This window comes from Leuresthes tenuis, unplaced genomic scaffold (genome assembly GCF_036924035.1).
Source record: "Leuresthes tenuis unplaced genomic scaffold, fLeuTen1.0.hap1 SCAF_5, whole genome shotgun sequence".
NCBI lineage: Eukaryota > Metazoa > Chordata > Actinopteri > Atheriniformes > Atherinopsidae > Leuresthes > Leuresthes tenuis.
In genome coordinates, this window is record NW_027325359.1 from 11,371,707 (window position 1) to 11,399,304 (window position 27,598).

Below are 27,598 nucleotides of genomic sequence, written 5' to 3' on the forward strand. Positions count from 1 at the left end.
ATGTGACTGTCAGGTTGGAAAGAAACATTGGGACGAGTTTCTGCATTATAATATCATCGTATGCCACAAATTCAGATTAGATTTAATTTTGTCCATTTGGTCCCTTTGAGAAAATCTGACGCTGAGAGGATTAAAATACAGTTCTGCTCTAACAGTTTTAACAGTTGCTTTAGTTTTGTGAATGCAGTAATGGAGATGTGCATGTGTTTCCGCCTCCATAAGCACCATAAACTTTTCTTCCAAAACACAATATTTGTGCAATTCATAGCCAATTGTTACGTTGAAGCAGATTTCAATAGTAGATTTCAATTTCCCTCAATAGTAGATTCCCCTTTGTCCCTTCTTCAGAATATGTACTATTTTTTGTTCAGTTTCATGGTTATTTGAACTTTTAGTTTAACATAGAGTGTCTTAAAAAAAAATCAGTAAATTGTAACGTTATGAGATGCAGGATCTCGAAATGTTTTGTGTCATCAACGAATAAAGCTTGAGACAGGCATATTAACATCTTTATATTTGCATTGTTTTTGTTGATGATTAAAGGTCAGCCTAGCCTATGAGGAAGAGAGAATTACAAGATTTAGTTTATTTTGGTATATGTTTTAGACTATGGTTTAGTTGTTTTTTTTTAAAAGAAGTAAAGTTAATAAAACATATAAATAAAGAATGTGCATTGCAAACGTGTATAAGTATTTTCAACTGAGACACTCGTTGTCTGAGGATAGAACATTTTCTGAGCAGCACTTGAAGGCAGCACCGGACTGCCACTCAGTCACAGAAGTTCAAAGTAGAGTTTGTCCAGCAGGGGGCGCAGCCCGGGGGAGGCCCAATTCAAACACCGCACTCCGCTCCTCTCCTCGTACCATGAGCTGAATCTGTCCGGGACAGACCAGGGAAGATGGCGGCCACTGACCATTCCCGGTCCGAAGCTGCCAAACAGCGAAGGCAGGATCAGCTCCAGCGATGGCTGGGCTCAGAAACGGACCAGACGGGATCGGAAACCCGGGGAACTTCGGTCGTTTCTGCGACGCGGCGGGCGAAAGTACGGTTCGCCCAAGGAGCGGTGTTTATGGCCGCCTGCTCCGCCGGAGACCGGGAGGAGGTGGCAGCGCTGCTCCGGCAGGGAGCTGACATCAACCACGCCAACGTAGACGGTCTGACAGCGCTTCACCAGGTGGGGACTTTCAACTTTTCGCCTGTTAACAGCAGAGTTTATTTGTTTGCCTCTGAGTTAACCGCGGAGCTGCTTACTGCCAAGTGACGCTCATCTAACGGCAGCGCTGATCCGTTAATGATCCTCTCTGCGAAGAGGCATTAGCGTTATCTAACTCGGTGGGTTAAAATCTCCTGCTTTCCAAGAAACCAGGCAAACATTTTGCGACATTTAACGAACCAGTTTCTGTAGCTTAAACTGAACCCATCGCTTATAATGACGAGGTTTGTTCAGAGAGGTCCAGGCAGAATTTCTGGCCTGTGTAGACGGGCACAGTCGGTATGTTGTAGCCTATTTGAAGGCTCTGTGCTGTTTTCCTCTGCAAGTTACAATTTTCTGTCCTGCAAACAGCAGACAGTGAAAACATGTTACCCCAGAGCCTCTCTGCGATGGTTTTTTTACGCTTTCATGGGCGCTGACTCGCAGGCTTATGACAGACACTCCCCGGTGGAGTCGCAGAAAAAATAGGGGGCAGTTTTCATCATCTGATCAACAGGTCTCTACAAAGTCAAGGAAGAGAACCACGAGCAGCGCTGGGGAATAGGTTTAATAGACCTGCTTTCACCTAAAAGTGCTTTGTGTCAGTGTGCAGATGGCTGCATTTGTGAGCCCCACACAGTCCAGTCTGGCTGCAGCGCAGTTTCAGAGTCTCTCCTTCCTCTTGACTTCAGCCATAACACTGAGCTGCTGTCTGGACAACATCACTGTCACACAGGCCCTGTGATGCAGCGCTTCCTCTGCGTTTCTGACACCGGCTGTCAAACATTGCCGTGCCATTACACAAAGTGAGGGCAATGCCTGATGGATTCAGACATGATATTTGAGGATGATGTGCTTCTGATTGAGCTTCCCACTGGAGCTGAGGGGTGCCTCAGCTGGCCTGTGTCTGTCTGCGTCCTCCAAGCAATGAGATCTCTTCCTGTCATTTAAGGCAAAAGAAGCCACCACTAAAGAGGAGCCCAATCTTCGGTTCGTGGCCATCTTTTGGTTGACTCACAAGTGGGAGCGTCACCCGGTGTGGTCTCAATCCTGCCCTCCATCCCTTTCTCCCCTGTTGCTCATCTGTTGCTCGGCAACTTGAATTAAATATAGGCCCACACTCTCCAAACTTTCCGTCCTCTCCATCCAAGGCCTCTCTGTCTTCTCCACAACACCCTCCTCCTCCTCCTCCTCCACGTTCTCCTCCTCCTCCTCTCGCCTTGCTCTTTCTTTCTCTTTCTTTCTCTTTCTCCTTCCCTTTGCCAGTTCCCCATGGAGGGGACTTCAGGGATTTTCGGATGAAGAAATGGAAAACATTCCTCAAACAGCACAAGCTGCTGTTGTCAAAGGCAATTTCCACAATGAGTCACTTGATGACCCAGTGAAGGAGTCTGCTGGGAGATTGTGTGTGCACCTTCCAGAGCATACGGGGGGCAAGAAGAGCCCTCTGTTCATTCATTCTGCCTGGAGCACCCACTCGTTCGGAGGGCTCCCCTCGGCAGCGAGTGAACGCCGCTTTTTGGCTCCTCCGGCTGCTCTGGACTGGCTACCACAAGCCTCATCTTTCAGTCTCACAATGACCACATTTGAATTTCTTTCCACCCAGCTGGCTGACTAATTATCTCATATTGTGAGGAACGAAAGAGGCTTGCAGCAGCTTTGTGATTAGTTGATTTAGCCCAAACGCAAAGCCTCTTAGGTGGCTTAAGTCACGCCTGATGGACATGGTTCTGTGCGGGGAACATCCTGCAGAGCGGCCGTTATGATAATGACTGGCTGGAAACGCGTTACTTAGACATATCTTGATGAATCATCTCATCAGCTGACCACAGTGAAGTCACACAGCGTACACCAAGTGTGTCAACACCAATTGCTCATCGTTTTGTTGTTGTTTTTACGGGTAAACGCTGAAACATATCAAGTGTCCCAGCAACTGTGCGATGAGTTGCCATGAAATGTCTCCAGAGGACGGATCCTGATGTCTCTGGTGGTCCCCTCCATGAGGTTGACATTTGCGGTTTCCACTGAAACGTCTCAGCTTCTATTGGACGGATTGTCTTGAAATTTGCTGCGGGCGTCCACATCCCCCTCAGGGTGAATCGCAGGGACTTCAGAGATCCCTCAACTTCTCATCCGGTGCCGTGAGAAGGTCAAAAATCTGTTTGTCCAACACATCGGTTTATGAGCAGACACTTGGAAAACTAACAGAGTTCTCATGTCCCAGCTGTGGTTTGTGTTTCAGTAAATGTTAGCATGTTTCCCAGAATTGCATTTATCTGTGCCTCAGAGAGCCGTTACTGTGTCTCCACCACATTCTGAGTGTTTTTTTCTTCTGTAATTTACTCTTAAATGAGTACAAATGCTTTTCTTAAAGCACGAGAAAGAACTTCCTGACGAGCAGTCAACCGGCAAGAAACATGAAAAATGAAACCACTTTTTTTCTAAACGGAGTAAACATGTCAAGTGAAGATGCTCAGTTTGTTCCGTGTCCAGCCTCGTGTTAGTGGACTTTCACCATTGCATACAATTCATCTTTTATTTCATTAGCCACAAGATGGACAGTTTGGATTCAATCAGTTTAACGAGCAGTTCATAGGGCGACCGTCTTTCCAGAGTTTTCTGAACCTGGAAGAGCAAAGGGAGCAACTCTCCCTGGGGGCTGGTAAAAGTCTCTCACTCATCGCAGAGACGCACCAAACTGTCCATCAGATAAATGAGTATAAAGTCCACAAGCAGCTGACTGACACTAAAACATCGGGGAATCCAAAGCAGCTAAGCTTTAGCGCCTTTGTACACCAGCAGAGACCACTTTTCTTGTAAAGACGCCTTACATGTGCAGTGCAGACAGGTCCAGAAGTATTGAGACAGTGATGCGGTTTCCCTGTATGTCATAATAAAGGACTTGATCTGCCGTCACCAGCTGCCCTGTTCCTGTTCAGGACCAGGGATTGAATTAAATTAGAGGTGTGATGTCATCTCTTGGCTTCCTTTGCTACCCTGTTTTTGTATGAATCGGCTTCTACTGATTTGGATGCAACTGGATGGGTTCTGGTGGGATTTTATTGGACTTATTTTGAACTTGTTTTTCCCTTTCGCGTGTTGACGCGTCATCGGTCTATTTGAATAAATTGGATTGTATTTAAATGAGCTGATCAAAAGCATCACCCTGTAAGGACTTGTAATGCGGCCCTTGAATTAAAGGCGAACGCCAGCCTACATTTCAGTCGGCTGGTTACCATGGTTTCTGATCTGTGTTACACCCGTTCAGCCGTGTTGACAGTGATTAACACATGAAACAAAACAGACAGAACTTTCTCATCATTTACATGAGACCGAGCAGACACAGAATTGCCCTTTTTAACGTGCATTTCCAGATGACTAAAGCTGCAGAAACTGCGTTCTTTTGGCAGTCCGTTCTTTGACCCCACCTCCATGTCCACTTAAGGAAGCAGGGCCTGAAAGAGTTCCAGGGAGACAGTTTACCCCTAAAAATTACCCCGGGAGGGGGCTGGTACCGTCTGGATTGCCCGAAGCCTTCGGGGTGGGGCTCGCAGTGTTGAACACGTCTAACTTGCTGAATCATGATATGATCAACTTTATCATGATGTTTAATCGGAACAATCTGTTAACTTTAAGCTGTACAGCAGGAGTACTTGTTACGGTCTGTAAACGCTCCATTCAAACTCGGCCACCCATGTCTGCCGTCAGCTGCGGCGGTGGAGAGATCTCAAAAGTCAACGATCTTGATAAGAGAGTCTGGAACAAAACAGTCTTTCAGCCTCTTGTAAAAATACACGTTGCGTTTATGCACCAGGTGTTGGCGTCAAAATGCCCCTAATATCATTGTTGTTCTTTATTTGGAACAACTCAAGCTGACAGTTGTCCAAATGAAACTGGGGAGCGATTGCTTCTGTTAGAAGGTTGAACTCAGGCTTCCATACTTTGCAGCTGTTTAACTCAGAGCAGAATCCATCGGTTTTAGGCTAATTATCATCCGTTCCACTTAGTTCAGCAGCCTCCTCTTTAACGATAAGGTCAGTTGCAGTGTTTGATCTGTGAGGAAAGCCGTGAGAAACCCAGAAAGAAGCCTGTGAGCGTCAATCCTAAGGTGCTCTGCAGTAATACGATACACTGCACGAAACGCTGTTATCACACAGCATCATAAACCCCGTCTGACCCGACTGTCACGTTTTTTTCAGACAGGAGAACACTGGCCGAGCGTTTGAACCTGTTTAAAGAACAACTTTAAAGAGATTAAGAACTCCTCCAGTGTAAGGAGAAACATTTTTCTTGAGAATTGTTCAAACAGATCCTACCTTCTATTTTTTTTCCCCTTCCATCTCATAAATATTAACTGGTATTAAAGCAATATTATAACGTGATCCCATGAGGTCCTCATGCGATTTATCTTGGGACTTGTGTTGGATCACGCTGCGATCTTTTGCTGGACCTCGCCTCAGGAGTAGCTGCTAAATAGATTCACTGTTTCACTCGAGCCGCAAAATGACTGTTTTGGAAAGTACTCGAGGGCTTTTAGCAGCCCACTTAGCAGAAAGTCATTACAGCAAGTAGACACAGTAGTCATTGTTTTATCCCTGCTGCTTTAGTCGACTTTAATAGATTTTGGAAATGTCTGGAGTTTTGCCTTTCACAACAAAGCGTAGTGAGGCAGGTCCGGGAAACCTTGTGCACTGTGTTAAACTGCAGCCCAACTCCATCCTGTCCGTCCTCTGTCAGGCCTGCATTGATGAAAACGCCGAGATGGTGCAGTTCCTGGTGGAGAGCGGGAGCGACGTCAACAGAGGGGACAACGAGGGCTGGACTCCTCTGCACGCGGCGGCCTCCTGCGGCTTCATCCAGATCGCTAAGTGAGTGCTGAGCGCCGTCGCTGTGGCGTGCCGCGGTTGTATCTGTGGTGCTGAGCGTGTGAAGGCCTGCGTTCATTCTCAGTCAGTCCAGAGGTCGACCCTGTAACGGTCCGGGCTGAAGCCGAGCACCTGTCCAACTGCAATGTGCGTTTACTGTCACCGTATTTGGGCCAAACCTTTCCTCTTTTTCTTTTTTTTTTTTAAGGTACCTGCTAGAACACGGCGCGCACGTCGGGGCAGTAAACAGTGAAGGGGAGCTTCCTCTGGATGTTGCCACAGAGGATGCTATGGAGAGGCTGCTCAAAGCTGAAATCAAAAAGCAAGGTGGGGGGAATTAACTGGGAAAAAAGCAGAATCATTAAAAACCGAATCACTTTGCACTCACAAACACACACATTTAGATTAGACTGAAGGTTAAGGGATCTTTAATAAAGAAACGTTTGCTGCTCCCAGCTGACAGCTGTGGTGGTGACAACAGGCCAACTGATATTTTATTTCAGCGTGTCAAATCAAATCAAACCTTACTTTCTGAATGCTGCAATATTGCCAGCAATAAACGAAAACTTTACATACCGTCAGTGATTTCAGTCACTTTAGAAGATTTGATTTTCCTGTTAAGGGGTTTATTTGAGTTTTTTTTTCTTCCAAATTTTTTTCCATTTCGCAAATGCCACCGCAGTTACTAGATTATGATGTCGGATGTCAGTGGATTAGTTGGAAATGTGGTTGGAAATACTTTCAGTGAGTTAAAGAGTCACTTGTGACAGAGTGCTTTGGCACAGCTGTGGCCTCGGTTATTGTTTTCGCTTCGTTCTTTTGAATAAATCCCAGTCAAACTGTCCGTCACGAGTCTTAAAGAAGGTGGCAAAGAAATGAGGACGGAGTCCGTGTCTAACGAACACTCTGTGACCCGCACTGGTGTCAACGGTGCTGAATCCTTCTTGTCCGTGCATACTGTGTTGGTTTTTTCCTTCTTCTAACTGATTATAGACATGTCTGTGTCTCTGTGTCCTTGTTCGCTCGTGCATTGCAGGAATAGACGTGGACAAGGCCCGAAAGGAGGAGGAGAGGATCATGCTCCAGGATGCCATGGCAGTGCTGGAAGGAGGTGGCACTCTCACACCTCACCCAAACACCAAGGCCACGGCTCTGCACGTCGCCGCTGCCAAAGGCTACATCGAAGTCCTAAAGTGAGCATTAAGCGCGCCCAGCGGAGCTATGTGGCCTTGCTAGCTTATGTCTTATTTTGGTATTGTACCAAGTGAAACAGCTTTTATCCACATCCACTCTCCTCCTCTCCCTCCCCCTCTTCCTTTGCCTCGGTCAGGGTACTTTTACAGTGTGGCGTGGATGTGGACAGCAGGGACACGGACGGGTGGACGCCTCTGCATGCGGCGGCTCACTGGGGGCAGGAGGAGGTGTGCACCCTGCTGGCTGACAACATGTGCGACATGGGCGCAGTGAACATCGTGGTGAGGGCAAGACAAACAACTTTTCCTTGGCGTTAAGGCTGCGATCGAAGCTTTAGCCTCTGGCCTAACTGTTGATGTCCTTGTAGGGACAAACGCCTCTAGATGTTGCAGATGAGAACCTCGTGGACACTCTGGAGGAGCTACAGAAGAAACAGAACGCTGTGAGTCTGCCTTCACATTGGCTCCGCGACTATCTCACCCGGTTAGATAAACCTGATATGACGGATGGCGCCGCAGCAGCAAATGTTCTCTGTGTTTATGTCTGTTTATATTCCTCCTCAGTTACGCAGCGAGAAAGAGAAACAGACACCTGTTATTGAGACAAGTCCACAAATCTCCATAGTACCAGTTCGCACTCGCAGGTCAGTGCCAGTGTATGTGTGTGTGTGTGTGTGTGTGTGTGTGTGTGTGTGTGGGTACACGCTATGCTCATCCTCAGCTGAATCCCATAAATCCAGTTGTCTGCATGCAGGTATGATGTTAGCAGCCGCAGCGTTCCTTTGAACTGTGTTTTCTCTTTCCACTGACGTTGACCCGGATAGATGGAGCAGTCAGGGACAGTCTCTGCCTGAGTGTCAAACTGGATACTAATTGTTTTCAATATATGACATGCATGGGGGATATCTTACGTCTGACGTGGGGGGGAAGGGAGTCATAAAACACTGCAAAGTTCAGGGAGTTGATATGGCTCTCGTTTTAGATTGACCTCCTGCCTCCATTAACCTTTTAAATGTGTTTTATTGTTTGAAGTAGCAGAAGAATCTTATCAGAGCAGCTACTTACCGGGTGTGGCTGACACTTCCACTTACGCACTCATGCCAAGAGCCGTGCTGGGTGGGAGGCGGGGTTACCTAATTGATCACATTTTATTTTCAATCCCAAGGCTTTCAAAAATTGGGGAAACGAGATAGCGGAGATGCATTTATCGTGCAGCAAATGTCGTGTTTTCGGCTGCATTCAACATTTTGTTAATGGACGTGATTTTGGCTGTTGGGATCACAATAGAGCAGCATGCTCCGAAACAACCTGAGCCGAAACCAAAAGACCAACCTGCTTAAAGGGTTGGGCTCAGTTACCAACCTGTGATAAAAGACGAAATAGCTCTTAGATCTCTATTTCGGAGGTTAAGAATGAACCTATATGGACTTGGATGCCGGCCCTCCGTTTGTGGGAGTCTTTTTAACCAGAAAAAGTGGGTTATTATGCTGTCTCTGACAGAGACTCGTGTGCACGAACATGTGCGTGCGGCCTTCGTGACTTTTAAAACAAAGAAGTTATGAGAAGGAAATAGAAGGCCTCAGGGGGAGAGAGGCTGCATCAGCGCAGCCCTATATCTTAACTTCAAGTAGTTTTCTGCTGCCGTGTAAGATTTAAAATGCATGTTTGAACTTTGAATAGACATCTTTCTGAGGAATTCTCCCAGTGGTGGGTAACGGGAGAAGAATCCTCATCGACAAAGTGGTAATAGACTGTTTTTTGTCACAGAATACCTGGAAAGAATGACTATTCTTAAAGAAAATACACTCCCTGTATTCTAAAGGCCAATGCTGCCGCAGAGAGGGTCACTTTAGTCATTTTCACTATTATCCACCATGACTGTTCCCTCTGTATGAACAGCTAATGTGTGTCCTGTGTCACTGTTTACAACAGTTCTGAACAGGATGTCAAAAACAAGGTGTGATAGAAACATTCACTGCATAGAGACTGAAAAACAGTGAAAAATAGTGTTTTTATGCTCAAACCGCCGACTCAATCTCTCAAATCGTAGAATCATACGGTCATTTCTACTCTTCGTAACCAAAATCCAACTTTCTAATGAGTTTCAATATTAAAAACCCCTCCTTATTAGCGAAATAGTAGCTTATAAAACCCAGTGCATATGACTTAATGAAACAAACACACTTCTGAATGTATTTGGACGTATCAGATTAATTTAAAAGCAGAGGAGGATTTGAGGCACAGTACCAACTTGTTAATTATCAGATCTTGCATTCAATAGAGTTGCATTCAATTGCTCCCGGTGAGATCCAGCCTCTCTGTCTTTTTCCTTTCTCCATCTCATCACTCCTCTGCTGAATTTATTCGTCTTTCTTTAGCCAAACGAAACACAAACTAACCAGGCGTCGTGGGCAGTAGGCAGAAGTAATGGGTGGAGCGCCGTCACTTTCTCTAAATATTCAGTGCGATTCAGATTTGCCAAGGCATTTGTTTCACGCTCCATCAGTTCTTGTCCCGGTCTTTGACCTGGAAGTAACGGAAGAAGCCAGTGAAGAAAGGGGGGAAAAAGTGGCCGGTAACAACACTGACTTACCATAAAGGATGGCGACAATCTAACTTTAAGAAGAAAAAAAATTAATTTAAACAGAGCAAAATGCACAGAGCTGTAAAGTTGCCCAACTCACCACTCCAGCTTGTATGTCAGTTGTTTTGGCTCGATGTGGAGGGTCAACGAGAAAAAGCCCAAAACGACCGAGCTGAGAGGGGGCATATCGGCACCTCATAGCGGAATCGGAGATACTTCATCTATAAATGAATTCCACTCTTGTGCTTGTATAACGGACAAAGAAAGTAAGTCTAATCGAATGACCCGGCCGAGCTGTAACCAGAGAGGGAACAAACTTTCCATGAAAACGTATTGAGTAATCTGTGGCAAGATCGGGGGTGTAAAAAGGATTTGGCTACAGAACAGGGCTAAACCTGAAAACAAATGTATGCACCACGCCTTGTGGCGTTTCTGTAGTGCAGCTGAACACGGGTTAATATGTTCAGCGTAGAATAAGTTACCAAGGTGATGGAGTTGGGTGAAAAAACTCCCAAAAGGTACCCTGTGCTGTAAAGGCAGCTATAAAGTGCATCGTCATGTTTAACATTGGTATGTAGTGTGGCACTGAGACATTTGATCTGTCGTTTGAGTTGCTGCTCGGTTGCTATCTGTCATTGGAGTGGAAAAGGAAACACTGTGGACAATACACAAGGCATCACAAAGAGTGACCCAGCGTTCCACCTGCCGATGTGTTAGTTGGTGCATGGTGGCTTTGATTGGCTGCACATGGATCATGACACTCACTGATCAGCTCCCTGCATGCCACCTGTTGTTCCACCTTGGCCCGCCCCTGCAGGACCTCTATCTCCCGTATGAGCAGTAAAGAGAAGATCGGCCTTCACGAGCGGGAGAAGCACCCTCCCCCCGCCCTGCAGAGCAGTCCAGCCGAGGACGAGGAGGAGGAAGGCCAGACGGCGCAGAGCCAGGCGAAAGCCTCCAGCAGCTCCAGCTCAGAGGAAGAGAGTGAGTCTGAGAGCGACGCAGAGTCAGGTGAGGGGGGGCTGCTGTGGAAGTCCACGTCTTTGGAGTTGATGCTGATCAGTACTTAAGAAGATGTGAAGTTTATCAGACAAGACCTTCGTGATTTTACTTTTGCTGAAAAATTTTCCCTGTTGCAGAGAAAGCAAAAAACAGAGAAATCATAAACAACTTGAACAACAAGCGAAACACCACCAGCCTGCTTTCTACCTCCATGTCAGCAAGTACCACTGCCAGCCAAGTGAAAAAGGTAGTCTGTAGAGACATTATATGGTGAACGCCAGTGTCGGTTTTACTTTATGGGAGCTGTAAAGAATAATAACAGCGGTGACTTTTATTGCAAGTGTAGCAGGAGCCAAGCAAGCCTCCAGCCACCGAAGCCCCGGGCTCATGGAGAACATCTCTGAGGAAGGCGGGCAGCTCTGTGACTCTGGGCTCGGCCGGGCTCTCTGACTCGAGCCAGGACACCAGCAGACCTGCAGAACCTGCCCTGGGAATGACCCGCTCTGCCTCCAGCCCCCGCCTCAGCTCCGAGGCCGACGCCAAGGTACGCGAGCGCGCACGCTAATCTGAGATTAATGCATCCACGAAAGCGCCATCGTCTTGTTTATGATTCGAACGTGGCCAGCCAAGGGCTTCTTCTACAGCCAGTCCACTGTCTTAGTCGAATAAATGACTGATAAACAGACCTCCCTCCCTCGTTTTCAGGAGCCAAGGCTCGCTCGAGTGCCGCCAATTCCAACACGGAGACTCTTCAGTATTCCAGATAGCAGCCCTGATAGCTCCAACAGGTGGGCCTTAACTCTCATGAATGTTCTGCACTTTTCAAAGCAGAATCTGAGTCACTGCATATGTGCCCGTGTCACCCTGTCTCTCCCTTAGTTGGCTAAGCCGTAGCTCCTCTTACACCCGACGCCTTCATAGTCAGTCAGGAAATGAGCTCACTAGTTCCACCCCGTTTTTGCTTCACAGGTCAGTCACGCTGCTCACTGCCTGTCTTGTACTTGATTGCTCTCGTGGTTGTGTTTGCACTGTAAGAGCTCATTATCCCACACCCCCAGCTGCGAATGCTGATTTGTGTGTTCGTGTGGCTGTGAAAGATGCCTTTGTGTTTCCAATTGGCTCTGTCTCGTCTCTAGCTCATCTTATGGAAGGAGACTGGATGACGCCACCGTGACCTCATCAAGCACAGGAACAAGTTCAGCTGGACTCGGCCGCCTTAATAGTGTCTTAGCTCAGAGGTATTTCATTTTTATGCGGGGTCCTTTTGTCGGAGATGTTTTGCTCTCTAATTTGAAAGAACAGCCTTTTTATTTTGTTCCTTCTCCCGAAGAAATCCTCAGGAACAGACAGAAAAGAGGGATCAGTCGTCCTGGAACGCCTCCAACTCTCTGAGCACAACTACAGGTGAACAAGAGACCAAACAGAGGCGCAAGTGAGTAAAACAATGCAGTTTGGGTTGAAGGAATGCAGAAGGTGCAACTGTGTGGCTAAAACTGCGATTCTTGTCGTTGCAGGTCCTATCTGACACCTGTGCGGGATGAGGAGGCGGAGGCGCAGAGAAAAGCTCGCTCCAGACACGCACGGCAATCCCGCCGCTCTACTCAGGTACAGATTTTACGGAATCTCTGCCCCCAGAGTCGAATCGGTGAGCATCGGCTCGTATTCTGTCAGTTTGGTTCATGGCCGTCTTCTCTCATGTGAAGGGGGTGACGCTGACGGATCTGCAGGAGGCAGAAAAGACCATTAAAACCATGAAGACGGACAACAAAGGGAGAGAGAAGACAGAGGAAGAAGAGAAGGAGAAAGAGAAGGAAGCAAAACAGAAGAAGGCAGAAGAGGGGGTGAGAGCCATATATCACAGTTGCAGGCCTGTTTGCTGCTGCTCTTATATAACGTCACGTGACATGACATGGCGGGGGGCTCACTGTGCTTACAGGAAGTGAGCTGGAGGTCTCGTATTGCCAGTCTGCAGAAGTCTGACCTGCTGGGCCTCACGCAGCCTGCTGGCACTCCGAGGCCTCAGACCTCTGACAGGCGAGGTACTCACCCATGACTCCCGTTTTTTCTACCATAACACGGCACTTAAGGGTGCATTCTGATGTTTAACGTTGCTCTAAGAGTTCTGTTTGGGTCTGTGTCAGATGTCGAGGCCAGCACAGGAGAGAGTGAAACGGAGCGATGGGCCAGAGAGCGCAGGGAGAGGAGACAGGCTCGTGCCAGGAGGAAGGCACAGAGGACCGGGGAGGTAAACACAACAAACAGTCCTCATCTGGAAAAGCGCTGCAGCAAAGCGTGGGCTGAAATGAGTAGCTTCTCCTTGATGTGCTTTTAAGAACATGTTGTGCTGTCGGCCATCTGCAGAGTGAAGACATTGATCCCAACGGAGAGGAAGAGTTCTCAGGGAGTGGGCTGGATCCACAGGTGTGTGCGCACACTTCATTTTACACTCAGGACTGTAGCCAGACACGGCAGCCGTACTTATTTGCTTTCTTCTGTTTGCAGAAAGACCAACACACAAGTTCCAGGTATAGTATGACTCCAGCCTGTTTGATCCAAGCTGCCTTCTGCATTCTGTCAGCACAGTCTGTGTGACGGCAGCCTCTCTGACCTCTGTTCGTTCATCATCCGCTCAGGTTGGACACATCTTCCAACGACCGCACCCAGGGAGGAGGATCTGATTCTAAAGATTTTAAAAAGGTCAGCGGGCAGGGCTGACAGTGCGTTTTCAGTAATGTGTCCCGGTCATTTATTGCTTTCATGTGTGTGTGTGTGTCAGTTGTTTGAGGAGCTGTCCAGAGAAAACAGCCAGCTCCAGTCTCAGCTGCAGGATACTCAGAGGATCATCAGTCAGACCAGGTTGGACCTGGAGAAGGCCACACAGGTGACAGCACCATGTGCCATTTTGTTTAGTGATGTCATCCGTGCGTTTCAGGTTGCGTGTCAGATATTTTGTCCACTCTTTTGGCAAGCATGGCCTTCAGTGGGTTGTGGTGATGTTAACATAGTTTGTTGTATCCAACAGAGACAGGAGCGTTTCAGTGACTGTTCAGCCCTGCTGGAGCTGGAGAGAAAGGTAACGTGTCCCTGCTGATGTTTTTGTAGCTTCATCTGCCACACCACTGCCACCCCTGCTGTCTGTTGATGCATTCTCCTCTCTACCCCCCCCCCCCCCACAAAAACCACTTCCTCACGTGTTTTCACTCGACTTTTGTGCTCCTTCCTCTCCTCTACATCACTTCCTCTCTGCCCCCTCTCACGTTTCCCTGGCACCAGGACCGGAGGATGTTGGAGCGGCGCATGGCAGAGCTGGAGGAGGACCTAAAGGTGAGGAAAGGTTCAGAGTGAGTCTTATCATGGCCACCGACGCTTTGCATGCTTCTGCTTGATTAGCCTGGCTTTAGCTTGTGCGGTTCAGCGACGCGGTGAGGGCACACTGCAGAGAGCTGTTTTCTCACTGTGTTCAACAGGTGTGATGAGGTTGGTGTGTATGTTATGACTCAGGGGGGGGGGGGGGGGGGGTTAATTGGGTTGTTTATCAAGTCAGCATTTATTTTACCTGCCAAGCAACTTCTCCCAGTTTCCCCCCCGAGAGGCATCTGTGTTATTATTCTGAATGTGAAATAAGTCTGTCATTACAAGTCATCCAGGCAAGCAATGCAAAGTCCTCTCCATCAGGTTTTATTTAAATACTTTTTGTTTTGGTTTATTTTTGGTAAATATGCATACTCTTCACAGTAAAGTGGAATCGTGTAGTTTTTTTAATGCCTTCTTATAGCTTTGGACAGATTAAACATAGAAGATGCAGTGGTGCAGTGCCTTGTGAGAGGATCCACCCCCCATGGCTTTTTTTTTTTTTATTATTATTTTTTATTTTATTCATGTTCATCAGAGCAACGCTGAATCTCCTAACTGAAATGGTGAATAATATGGCCTAAAACTCAGATGGGGCATGAAAAGACATTTGATTGGTTAACAAAAAGACCAAAGATGACCTTGAACGACACCGTAGCACCACAGTGAGCGCGGAGGTCATACTGTGGCGATGTTTGGAATCAACAGGCCTGGTAAAGTTGGTCAGAATTGATCGAAATGATGCACGGTGATAAATAAACCTGTTCCAGCATGAAATAGAACCGAGTGTTTTACTATTCACAATTTGCACACTGCAACATCACCACTTGATTGGTTTAGTGGAAAACATTAAAATTGGAACATCCTTGTGAAATCCCAGACCTCAGTCTGACTGGGAATCAGTGAAATTAATGACTTGGACTGCTTTACACCAGCAGAACCCATCCAACTCCAAAGAAGCTGGAACAGTTGGAAACCATTTGTTGCATGACAGGCCTCTACCAAAGTTTGTCTTTGTGGGGATGAATATATTTCTTCATCTCTTTTCATTCTCTTTTTTTTTTTGTTACAAATATGTTGCACTTTTGAAGTGGTTGGCGAAAATGTCTTTTAATTCCAGCTTAAATTTAACAAAGTGGGTGGGGAGAGAAATGCCACTGGGGCCGAATCCTTTGCAAGGCACTGTGTTCAGCTGAATCGCTTGAAGGGAAACGTGTCAGAACGGTGCGTTAACATCAGGCAGCTCTGACTCAGAGGTGGTTACCAGGTTTGGCTTTGTTTGGACTCTTCAGCTGTAGTACATTTGTACAACTGTGTGTTCAACACAGTTGTTTCATCTCATGGACAGGGGCCAGTGTTCGGAGGCCAGCTCTAGGACGTCATTCTTACTGTCTTTGAGCCGAGTTTTGCATGTTCATCTGTAAGGTCCCATTTGGCTGATGCACATGAACTGGGCCAAACTCGGCCGAGGTTTTAATCATGCTAAATTTCTGGTATGCGAGCTCCTGTGCTTACAGAACAACAAGAAATAGTCCAAAGAGAAAAGTGACGCCATCTTTTGGGTCCTCGCGTGCCTAATTTTCTAATGATGTTTGATAAAGTGGTTGCTGATTACAAATCTCCTCACAGAGCCTCCTTCCAAAGCATCTGCTCACATCCAGGGTTTTGGCTCCCAGATGAGGGTGCTGGAGGGATAGTTCTGTGACATGGTGGAGCCAGGCTAGCTGCTTCCCTCTGTTTACGAGTCTCTGAACTGAGCCAAGTAACTGCTGGCTTAGAGCTTTTTTAACTTTACACACACACGACAATCTCAATCTTTCGATCACATTCTGAGCAACTAAACAGCAACATTTCCAGTTTCCTGTTCATACGCTCTAATTCACACGTGCGGAATATCACGTTTGCTTGTAAGTTGTTTTTTTCATCATGTATTGAAAAACACTTTGAATTTGTTTCAATGCTGCTGTTTAAAAGCACTTTGATAGAAAATGGGAACAAATCCCGTATGGTTATTAGTTTATCTCCTAATATCAGGTCTTCTGATGAGCTCTTCTCTGTATCATCATGTATTTGCTTCTTTAGTGACAGTTCAGCGTATTAGTAACACATGTAAGGGCTTGTAGCGTTTCATGACCAAAGTTATGAGAGCACTGCAGCAAAAGATCACTGACCTTCAGCGTTAAAAATGATCCAGCTGTCAGCATGGCATGAGTTGTGCGGTCTGCTTCGTCCTGTGCCGCTAACTCAGAGCAGCTTTTATTGTATTTATGATGGTAAATCAACCATTTCAGTTGCCGTTGAGTTCGCTGCTTAATGCTGGTGTTTAGCCTATCTGGGGTTTATTAACGTGCCGTCTTGGCATGTCATAAACGTTAATAAATAAAAAAATAAAAAAACAGGTGTATTTTTTATCAGTAGCTGCTGCATTACATACAGCATCCAAAGCTATGGCTTCATGTTGAGCTTGTTTTCCCACAACAGAGGGCCGCTCTGCCTGCTGTGAAAACTGTAATCGTTTGAGTGATGTGATTACAGGCAGTACGCTCCTAACAAAGTTCAAACTTCCTTTTTTTCTATCCTTTTTGATCTGTATTAACGAAAGCTCAACTTTTACCTCCAGGTTCTGGTTGACCTGAGAGCAGACAACCAGCGTCTTAAAGATGAAAATGGAGCACTGATCCGTGTCATCAGCAAACTCTCTAAATAGATGAGACAACCTCCAGGGAGCCCCCCTCTCCATCCATTCATCCATTTTTCCATCCTTCCTTCCATACATTCCTCCCAGTGCCAAAGAGCGAGAGGGGGGCGGGGTAGCAGAATGTCCAGCGCACATGAGCACTACAGTTTGACTTGGATTGTGATGCCTCTCTAATAACAGCTGGAGTGTCTTTTGTGTGCCTTAATGCTCAGTTGTCACAGGAGGACCTGTGGCCACGGCCAGAGGCTGCCACGGTTGCAACAAAACACAACGACGATGTACTATGACTGTGCGTCAGGGGGACGCCGACATGCACACACAGTTCTATATGTGCATCCGTACTTCCTCGATGCACGTTCCACTGAGCACAGAAGACTGCTTGTGTCTTAAAGCTCCCACTTTGTATTTATTTTATTTTCTACTTTTTTTTTTCTTTTTGGTGAACACGTTCACGTCACACATTCACAAAGTTTTCCCCACTCAAAGTTAAAACGTTTCGTTGTATTCTTCTGAAACTCAACTCTGAAGCGTATTTCAGGCTCCGCCTTTACGCCCGGCCAAGTCCTGACGGCAGGGGAAGTCTGTGAAGCTCTGTTGGGTTGTTTTGTTTCCACATGCAAGTGTTTGAACCCACCTACCTCTCCACCTATGCACTTCCCCACATCTTTATTATTTTTTTTTCAAAATAATGTTTTTTTTGTGACCACAGACATAGTCCATGCTCTTAAAAATGAACTTGGTCACTTGACCACAGCACTTTACTCTCTGCAAAGCAATAAATCATCCACGAGGCTTTGCCCGTCCTCCAGACAGACAGCGTTAGTTCGGAGCAGCGCCTTCTCACGACGGCTCCTCTCTGAGTGAGTAGACAGGGAAGTTTAAGCTGAAGTCAAAGGGTTGTTGCACAGTTAAATAAATTGCTGTTCTGCTGTCCCAAGCCTATTATGCTATGAATGGTTTTAACTGTTGCCATTGGTAAAGATTCTTTTCATTGTCAGTTCCTCTCTTGCAAAGAAGCATGGTTCTGTATATAAACGTTAGTCTTGAATAATACCCCCTTTGAAGTGAAACTCCATATAGCCTTGCTTCACATGTTGGTTTCCTAATATTAAATATGGATGTCTGCACCTAATAAAAAGAAATATTTGTAGCAACTGTTTGGTTATTGTCTGCACTAGTCAGGAGTGTGGTTTGAAGCTTTTATTCACTTCTCTGACTGATGTTTTAGTAACAAAAACAGTCAGTTTGACTGAGATGGATCCTAGACGCGTTTCCATCAGCAACACCCGTGTCTTTGCTTGCATTCCTGTTTTCTTTGTACATGCGCTTGTCTCACTGTCGTTCACTTTTATGTTTTCTGGTCACCTGCTTGTCTTCTTTCCACCGTTTCACCCCCACTGTACTGCGCCGTCCTTGTGTGCAGCGTCAGTTTTTCTGCTCGCTGGTAGCCAGATGTCGAACATCACTTGGGAGGGGGGGGGGGAAACGACAGCTGCAACACTAACATACCATGAACCTAAAAGAGGAAACAGGGCTGCACAGATGTATTTACAGTATGTTTGCGCTGTTGCAATAATCTACTGCTGCTCCCAGGTGGACAATACATCAAGAGTGGCTTGAGGGTCATCACAGAAATTAGTATGTGATGGACGAGTGTGCAGAGATCTGGGGAAAAGCTGTGTGAGTCCTGGTGTCTTTTGAGCTCGTGTCCATTGGCACTGAAGTGTAGTTAACACTAGTCATCCATCTGTTTGTCCCATCTGAGAGCAGAGAGATGGACCACTGTCCTGCAGGGTAGAAGTACTGACAACAAGCTGAGCTCCTAATAAGGAAGGGCAAGCCGGCCGCAGCTCTCTCTCTGTAAATATCCCTCAGGTCTGAGAAAGGCAGAGGAAGGGAGCTGGGGAGGAAGAGGGAAGCGGATGGATTGCAGCCTTATATGGACAAAGCGCTGCTTTTCCCAGGGTTTGTGGCTCTGACCTCCGGCATGATGCCAGATGCTGCACAAACGGCTCCTTGGTGCCACCAAGAGGTGCAGCTAATGTAATGCTGCAGTCCCGCAGCTGGTGAAACTGAAGGATTGTGCGATGCTGAGGTGATTATTCAATTTGACAGCTGGTTTTTCTGGGACGAAAACAACAGTCTTGTTATCAGGAAATAAGTATCTGGACAAAGTAGGTAGCTCCTGGCTGCAGGTTGCATGTGTGTGAACTTTTTAGAATTATTTGTGACTAATTGGACAGTTTAGAGGTACACAGTTTAATAAAAACTAGTGATAGGTGAACTGATTAAATCAGTACAGTACATTTAGTATTACCTATTGTGTCACACTAAGTCTGAATTTGATTGGACAAGCATGTAACTTATGTGGTTAGAATATATAAAAATGTATTTGTGGCTTTGTTAAGGTTTATTATCACATTTCCATCAAGCTTGGAGCCTCACAAGAGATAGATTAGTTGAAACGATTAGAGAAGTTGAGATAGAGTTTGCAACACCCTAACTTTTAGTTCCCATGGTTTAACTCATGGAATAATGTTTTTCGTGTCTGTTTTCTATACTTTGTGTCAAAAAACTGATTGCTGACATCACCAGGGATGTTTCTAAAAGCCAGAATAAACAGTAGACCTCAAACAGCAGTATCTACAAGCCCTGTTGTACTTTGGGATAATCAGCAGACTTTGACTCAGTCCAACTCAATTTTTGCAGATGAACAGGCATTGAGCAGATAGTTTTCCAACAACAGTTATCTAGGAGGTTTTAGGACCTTTGGGTAAACAATGTGGTGGTAATGTGTGTGTGTGTGTGTGTTTTCACTGAAACACAGTGTGTGACTCCTTCGGTTCTGATAAAGGTGCTGAATGCATTTCCCTTCACATTAAATGTTTGCAAAGCCAAATTGTAACTTGTTTAAAATCTTGCTTTGATTTGATGTATGTTTACTTCCACGCAGTCGTTTACCACATCAGTATGGGTTGCAGCCATTTATATGTTTCATGATCTACCATTGTATGAAATTTTCACGATTATAAAACCGAGTAAGTTTGTCTGGCAATGATATTAGGGGAAGAATACAGTTTGGAAATCTCACGTGTGTGCATCTCGTTTTGTTGCCCACCACACTTCAATCAAGTTTCAATCACAATAAAATATTTCTGACCCCCTAAAAAAAAGTCTTCTTTTCATTCTTTAAAGGGTAATTCAAACTGCAACAGTGATAACTGTGTACCATTGTGAACAACTGGGAAATTTCAGTGGAAAGAAATGTATACATGACGTGACAAGATGATAAAGATAAAGAGCCCCGTTTTATTGGAGCGAAGAGCTGCTACCATGAGAATAAAAAGAAGAAACGAGGAGTAACTAGCAAGCGGAGAAGAGCTGACGTGATTTAGTTTGGAGAGAGTGACGTGATGATAATATAAACACTTTTACTGTGACCTTCAGAGTATGTTCTCTGCCTCAGCCAAGTGGATCTGCTGCTTTAATTGTAAACATTAGATGGCAACTTTTAAGCCTTTGACGGCTCAGCTCAAACATAAATGTCAGTCTATGTTCTTCTGTCTAGCATTAAGGTTCACTTGACATTTCAATGAAATACCTTGAGCATGGCCTCTTTTCTCTCGGTCCACTGTGCAGCTGAGCTCAGACGTTTGACCGCCGCATTCAATCCAGGCCATGTTTTTCAGCAGACCAAAACCAAGTCCGCATTTTCTGTACAGCACAAAGAGCCACAAGGCCTCCTCCTACAGCTGAGATACTACAAAATGACTTTGTTCCACTTTATGAGCTACTTTGGATTGCTTTTCTCACTGTAGATATGAGCTCTGGCGGAAATTGGAGCACACAGGCTGTATTTCTACCAGTTAGGCTTTAAAGAACGTTGAAGAAGCGCTTTGGGATCTTCTCCAGGTTGTGTCTACACTTTGGGGTTTTTTTCCCCCTGCATTCCTCTTTGTTCCAGAAACAGATGCTTCTTCCTGTTCACGTGAGGCCGAAACATTCCCACTGACTTAAGAGATGTTTGTGTAGGACGCTGAGGGCTACAACTCTGCTTTTCTTGATCACTGAGTGTGTGTTTGTTGTCAAACTAACTTATAGTTTAAAGCTAACGGAGGTGGGGAAAAGTATCTGTTCAGTAAGTTAATCCTTTTTACTTTTCATATCGCTTAGCTGGTATCTCATTTTATAAATTTGACAAATTTCAGTTATCTGCATGACATGTAAAGATTTTATTCGAACGCATCTTGTGACACAAAAGTGTCAAAGTACACAGTCTGCAAATAGCCATTTCTGACATGAGCCTGTGAAAAGAGAGCATGCCAGTAATGACATCATTACATGAACATCTCTTCTTGCTTTGTGACAAAATGTGTCGGGATACAGATGTTTTCACACCCTATAATGAGTACAATAATTGTAAATTTAGCTGAAGACATCCTGCAACCCTCTGTGACTGTGAGAGGATCACCTGCTCACCATGTCCTGTGACTCAGACCCGTACATATTCACCACTGACTCTCTGCCCAGTGACCCCCGCTTCCTCCCTCCACTGGCGAATGGACTTCTGGGCTGGAGGGTCTACAACAATATCATGCATATGGGTAGTGTTTATAATGGGGAGGGTGGCCTCTGCCACAGAGCTGACGTCCCCTGTCCTCTTGCTGTGAGGATTGAGACGGAAGAACCTGCCCGACACACCTACAGCCTGGACACCCACACAGGTAGTGTCTGCAGTGCAGGTGACTCTCGAGTAAGCAGAGGTTAGTAGGACTGAATGCTTTTTTTTATTCTGTCCTCTCATTTCATTTAGGCATTTTCACCCACACTCTGAGCTTAGCCAATGCAACCGCCTCGCAGTCTTTGTATTCTCACCGATTCTACCCCAACCTCATGGTGATGGAGGTTCTGCTGGTACGTGAGGGGGACTCAGAGGAACCAGCCACAGTTAATCTGGTCAGTGCGTTCGCCCCTCAGAGCAAAGACATTGTTTTCGAGTCTGGCCCTGATTACAAAGGAGGAAGGTGAGGTTGACAAAATCCTTTAGTTGAGTTTATACAAGTTGAAACTATTACATTAGCTACATTCCCTTCTCCACCAGCCACATTCAAGGACAGACATCCACGGCGGAGGTCCCGGGAGGCTCCTGTCCCAAGGTGCACCTAATATGGACCCCTGTACCCTCCACTCTGACGCTACCACCAGAGCAGACCCAGGCTCGTTGGGGCTTCTTCCTGGTTGTGGCCAATAGTTTGGACTCTGCTGAGGCCGGTTTCGATCAGGGCCTGAACCTGATTGCAACCGGTAACATGCGTCCCTCACACGAGAAGGCCTGGACAGAGCTGTGGCTTCAGAGCAAGGTGGAGGTAGTAGGGTCAGAGAACCTCTGCAGAGCCCTGATTGGCTGTATGTTCTACCTCCTCAGCGCCTTCCCCTCCATACATGACACCTCCAGCTCTTTCGGTGGAGTCAGTCCCGGTGGACTTTCTAATGGTGGGGACGGTCAGGATTACTGGGGCCATGTTTTCTGGGACCAGGTGAGGCTAGTGGCAAGAGGTATTATTTGTTTGTGTTGTAAAATGTGTCACAGTGTGACCCTCCCTTCTCTTGTCAGGACATTTGGATGTATCCTGGGATAGCACTTTTCTACCCCAAGTTAGCCCGATCAGTGCTGGAGTACAGAGTGAGAACTATAGATGGTGCTAAAGACAACGCTCAAAAGCAGGGCTACAAGGTATGATGATCAGAATGGTCTGCTGTCACCATCCACTCTATTTTCTAATCTTCAACTCTGAAATAATAAAAAATGATATTGGTTAAAACACTAAAATCATTTTACAGAAAGTGAAATTTAAAACCAACAATATTTCATTCACAATAGGACATAGGAAACAGGACATTTTAAGGGGGCAAAGAAACGGGTAAACTCGAAAGAAAGGCCGGAGGAACGTGTCGCAACTGCTTACATTAACTGGTGACAGTTCGTAAGTGACTGGGTATAAAAAGAGAACCTGAGAGAGGCTGAGTCTCTCAGATGTAAATGTGTAAAATACTGCATCCATTAGGTTCCTCAATGTAAAATTGCCAAGACTTTGAATATTCAATCATCAACCGTACATGATGTCATCAAAAGATTCAGAGAATCTGGAAACAGTTTTGGCCACAAGAGATGAAAATCAATATTGGATATCCTTGTTCTCAGTCTGCCAATCTTAATTTGAAATTATAGCAGCGTATGTCCCCATCCAGACGATGCCTTGCATATTTCAGCAAAGCAATGCTAAACTGCATACTGCACCTATTACAACAGCAATCATAAAGCTGAAATACGTAGACCTTTTTAACTAAATCAAACAAATAGGAGCTATCTGCGCCATCTAAGATGAGTACATTTGAATTTGAATGTCGTGCATGGTGTAACATTTCTTCACTGGCCTGAAAAATATTGTATTAGCAATAAATATTTGCAGTGATGTCACAGCTCCTCAAAAGGCACAACGAACAAGAACAAATCTTTATATAAAGTGACTTTCTGAGAGTTTTTTTACTTCTTGTGGGCCAATTTCAGCTGGAGAAATTCAGTCAGCGCAGATCGTGGAAAACAAGTCAGCGCTCCTTTAATAGCGAAAATGGTCAATGTGTATCGGAAAAATCAGATTTGCTTTGAAACATAAACAGGAAGACTTTGATGAAAGGTGGTTTCTCTGTCTCTCTTCAATGGTGATCATTATCTTAGTTTTAGCTCACCCTGCATCATTCACAGTGCCTGTTTTTTATTGGGGTTGCTTTAAAGAGCAGCCCAATAAAAATTTTCCTTTGCTTTGTTTGCTTCAGTCTGTATTTATTAATTCAACAAAGTACATGCAGAACATAAGGCAAGTTAGACTCTCTGGAGCTCTGGTTCCACATTTTGATAATAATGCGTCTTCTAAAGAACAGATGCTATCTTTACAGGGGCTGAAGTTCCCATGGGAGAGTGCCGTCTCAGGGAGAGAGGTCTGTCCAGAGGACATTTATGGACAACAAGAGATTCACATCAATGGGGACGTCACACTGGCCTTCCAACACTATCTTTACCTCTCTGAGGTTTGGTCCTTTATACTTGTTTCCTTTCATATTATCATATTTAGTGCTGATAACTGAACTCTTTGTTCCAGGATCTTTCCATGTTCAGAGAGGGTCGAGGCAGTGAGGTGATCTACGGGGTGGCTGACTATTGGGTTTCCAGGGTAACATGGGACCCTCAGGACCAGAAATATCACCTGTTAGGTAAAGGCCATTGTTAGAAAGAGAATAGGCTGCTGTGTTTATTGGAGGTTTGAACAGCAAAGGTGCAGGAGCTACTTTTCTCTTTGAATGTGTGCAATAAAAGCCATGAGATTAATTACATTAATCTGCCTCTTCAGAGGCCAGAATTTTATAGAATAAGATGCAGGAATCAGGTTTACTTTTCCATGATGTTCCATGAAGTATTATTTAACTTTCATCCTTTCATTATTGTGATATTCTACTTTAAAAATGTGTCTTATTAACTTTTTTTGCCTATTCTCTTAACATTATTCAGAACAATCTACAGTAATTAAGTAAATCCCAGAATGCAAACCCATTTAGATTTAGCAGGTCAATCAGTTTTCTACTAAAAAAGTTGTATTAACTCACAAACATGTTTGATATATACTCCTAATATGACACCTTTTAAGAATGCTTATTTAGTGTGTGCCATATGAGGTGTGCACTAAAACCTTTTTGGAAACACATAAAATCCCTTAAAAGCCAGCCAAGTTTCCTGGATTATCTACAGGCATACACTGTATCTATTGTCTATTATATTCATGACGATGCATAGCAATTCATATTATATCTAACAAATGTTGCCAAATCTTTCACTTCATTTGCATTCAGGTGTCATGCCACCTGATGAATATTACTACAACGTCAACAACTCTGTGTACACAAACACAGTGGCCAAACTCAGGTACTAACACAGTGTTTAAACACATCACTACATGTCAGACATCCGCATATGAACATCGGTATTTGAAAACAAAACGTGTCATTTGTTAGTCTCCAGTTTGCAGTTGAGTTGGCTGACCTCCTCCAACATCCTGCACCAAAGGAATGGCAATTGGTGGCTGACCAGCTCAAGATACCTTTTGACCAAGAGTCCCAGTACCATCCTGAGTACGACGGCTATAAAAAAGGTTAAATGTTTGTGCCTCTCTGACACCGACCCATGTAAGGAGGTCCAGCACCCATAAAATGACAATGTGTTTTGGCTCTCACACAGGGCAACCAGTGAAGCAGGCAGACACAGTGATGCTGGGTTATCCTCTGGGTCTGACGATGCCCACTGAGGTTAGGAGGAACGATCTGGAAGCATACGAGCCAGTAACAGACCCCAATGGTCCAGCCATGACATGGGTAAAATAAATAAATACAACACTGTCGCTCAGTTTGGGGTTATAAGTACCTTATGGTTGCCATCAATAACAAATTTAACCAGATATTGGAATTTGACGTTGCAATTTGCATGTGTTACATCTTGTTTTAGTGGTAGATGAATGTACCAGACTTCCAAAACAGTTTGGCTTCTATAAAGAATGAAAATAAAAGCAGAATGCGTTGATTGGCAAATCATTTCTCACTGTATTTCACTGATGCAACATGTTTCCAAACTGCTGGGTCAGGGTTATTTTACCTCTGTGTTGCAAACCTTTCCGAAATATGAAGGCCAATTGATGTAGTTCTGAAAAGAAAAATTAATGATTGAATCACATTTTTTGTTTCAAAATATTCCAAATGTTTCACCTCGTGTCAGTTTTGGTCTGCAGGCGAGCTTACTAAGCACCTGGAATCTTTTGGAACAGAGTCAAGCTGTTCTGATACTTATGAGTGTGTTTTTTTGCATTGTTTTACAAATGCCCTGAAAAAGATGACATCTGGATTTCAACAACCAGGTGCTGCTCCAAAGCCTGTATTTAGTATCTTTCTGTATTAACATTTTTTTTTTTTCTTACTATGTGCTGTAGGGGATCTCCACACAGTCTTTCGTGGAGTGATGAACTCTGAATGAGCTTTTTTCAGTTTAACATAACCCATTTTCTGTCTTTTGTTTCCCTTGTTCCGGCTCTTTCTTCCCTAAAAACAACAGAACCTCCAAATGTAAACATTTTGCATGCTCATTGTACTGTTATCAATTCAAAATAGGGCTGTCAGTTATTTGCAAATCATTGCATTCTCTTTTAGTCACACTGTAAACAGCATAGTTTTGGAAAACTGGCACAAAATACCTGAAAATTATGTTGAGTGCTACACTGGAATATCAGTCTACCACTAAAAATGAGTGACTCACATTTACAAGTACAGATTTAATCAAGTAAAGACATGAAAAAAATGACCTGCTTGTGATCCACATCCCAGCATTCAACCGTTACTTGTCAGCGTATGTAGGCACCAAACCTTTTGCCTTCCATTGTCAGAGTATGTTTGCAATTGGCTGGCTGGAGCTGGGAGAGGCGGAGAGAGCTCAACGTTTACTTGAAAAGTGCTTCAAGAACATCAAGGGCCCGTTCCAGGTATCCTAATGACTCGCACAATCTCATAATCCCAATATTTATTCAGTAAACGCCTCATTGCGTCTCTTTACAGGTATGGACTGAATCATCAGATGGCTCAGGTGCAGTCAACTTTCTCACAGGTATGGGAGGATTCCTGCAGGCTGTGCTATTTGGTTTTACAGGTTTCAGGTCAGTTATCAGTCTTTCCATTATACCCAGTGCAAATCTTTTAATGTGCACAGCCAACAGTGGGTACATGGTGATAAAAAAAAAAAAAGAAAAGCTTCACTTGGTGTTTTTTTATTTTATTCTAGAGTTCAAAAGGAATGCTTGGTCTTTTCCCCACTGCTTCTTCCTGACATCTGTGAGCTTTGTGTCCGTGGTGTGAACTATCTGGGCCGTCAGATGGACTGGCTGCTCAGGAAAGATGAAATCTGTATCATACTCAAGGAACAGGCAGGCGGTGCTGGCAACACTAAGCCCTACAATCTACAAGTTGTCCTGAAGGCTTCAGGAGTTACAATCCCCCTCCCGCCAGGTAACAAACAAGCAGCGACAAGTAACGACAGCAGTCGGTTTCTGTTCAACAGAAGAAAGCCTGTCTATCCAACAAAAATGTGTATGTTGTTGATAGTGCAAAGTGCAGCAAAAAGACATGATTAATGTGTTTTCACTTCAGGGCAGCCGGTGACATTTCCTCGAGAGCCAGGTTGCATATGCAAAGTGGATTCTACGTCTTCCTGCTGGCCTCTCTGAAACGGGACCATTGATCGTCCTCATCATTTCATTTACAGAGAACCAAAAAACATGTTGAGCATTGTGTTTTATATTCAGGATACAAGACAGTGTTATGTTACTGTTATGTCTGTAAACATTTACATGAACAAACATGGATTAATTGTATGAGTTTCAATAAAAGAAGGCCAACGTGAGTTAAAGTTTTCGACTACCTGCTTGTGGCTCACACAGCTGGGCCACAAATGAGCAAAAATATGATTTATAAAATATGAATGAAGTGTTTGTTTAGGTTTTGATTTAAAAAAAAAAAACGGTGAGTATGAGCTCCTTACTACTACTTTGTGAGCTTGATGCCCCTTACCTCTTGATGACAGAAATAAATTAACATATTTTAAAAGCAGATATACTCACTCAAACA

General features: G+C 44.9%; 2 protein-coding genes across 8 annotated transcripts; both read left to right on the forward strand.

The window, feature by feature from the left end:
- Nucleotides 1-818: 818 nt before the first annotated feature.
- LOC140307195 (protein phosphatase 1 regulatory subunit 12A) lies at nt 819-20,046 on the forward strand. Of its 5 annotated transcripts, none has more exons than XM_072385972.1 (25): nt 819-1,174; nt 5,930-6,060; nt 6,266-6,384; nt 7,094-7,250; nt 7,388-7,532; nt 7,619-7,693; nt 7,815-7,894; nt 10,652-10,845; nt 10,974-11,083; nt 11,183-11,380; nt 11,542-11,624; nt 11,716-11,805; nt 11,973-12,074; nt 12,167-12,268; nt 12,351-12,441; nt 12,540-12,677; nt 12,773-12,875; nt 12,978-13,081; nt 13,198-13,257; nt 13,339-13,361; nt 13,470-13,533; nt 13,613-13,717; nt 13,859-13,909; nt 14,110-14,160; nt 18,761-20,046. In XM_072385972.1, exons 1-25 carry the CDS (start codon nt 899-901, stop codon nt 18,764-18,766), a joined length of 2,658 nt encoding a protein of 885 aa, XP_072242073.1. In that variant the 5' UTR covers nt 819-898; the 3' UTR covers nt 18,767-20,046. The 5 variants fall into 5 exon arrangements, with proteins under 5 accessions (XP_072242073.1, XP_072242070.1, XP_072242071.1 ...); XM_072385969.1 differs by lacking the exon at nt 18,761-20,046 and adding an exon at nt 16,808-18,360; XM_072385970.1 differs by lacking the exon at nt 18,761-20,046 and adding an exon at nt 16,808-18,360 and having other exon boundaries at nt 10,676-10,845.
- A 557-nt stretch (nt 20,047-20,603) lies between these two features.
- On the forward strand, nt 20,604-27,374 carry pgghg (protein-glucosylgalactosylhydroxylysine glucosidase). 3 transcript variants are annotated; one of them, XM_072385962.1, is made up of 15 exons: nt 20,604-20,873; nt 20,987-21,023; nt 21,315-21,609; nt 21,699-21,909; nt 21,987-22,422; nt 22,500-22,619; nt 23,840-23,971; nt 24,043-24,154; nt 24,788-24,860; nt 24,950-25,086; nt 25,173-25,306; nt 26,365-26,460; nt 26,534-26,631; nt 26,757-26,980; nt 27,122-27,374. In XM_072385962.1, the coding sequence occupies exons 3-15, from the start codon at nt 21,366-21,368 to the stop codon at nt 27,196-27,198; spliced, it is 2,094 nt and encodes a 697-aa protein (XP_072242063.1). In that variant the 5' UTR covers nt 20,604-20,873; nt 20,987-21,023; nt 21,315-21,365; the 3' UTR covers nt 27,199-27,374. The 3 variants fall into 3 exon arrangements, with proteins under 3 accessions (XP_072242063.1, XP_072242062.1, XP_072242061.1); XM_072385961.1 differs by lacking the exon at nt 20,987-21,023 and having other exon boundaries at nt 20,604-20,956; XM_072385960.1 differs by lacking the exon at nt 20,987-21,023.
- Nucleotides 27,375-27,598: the final 224 nt, after the last annotated feature.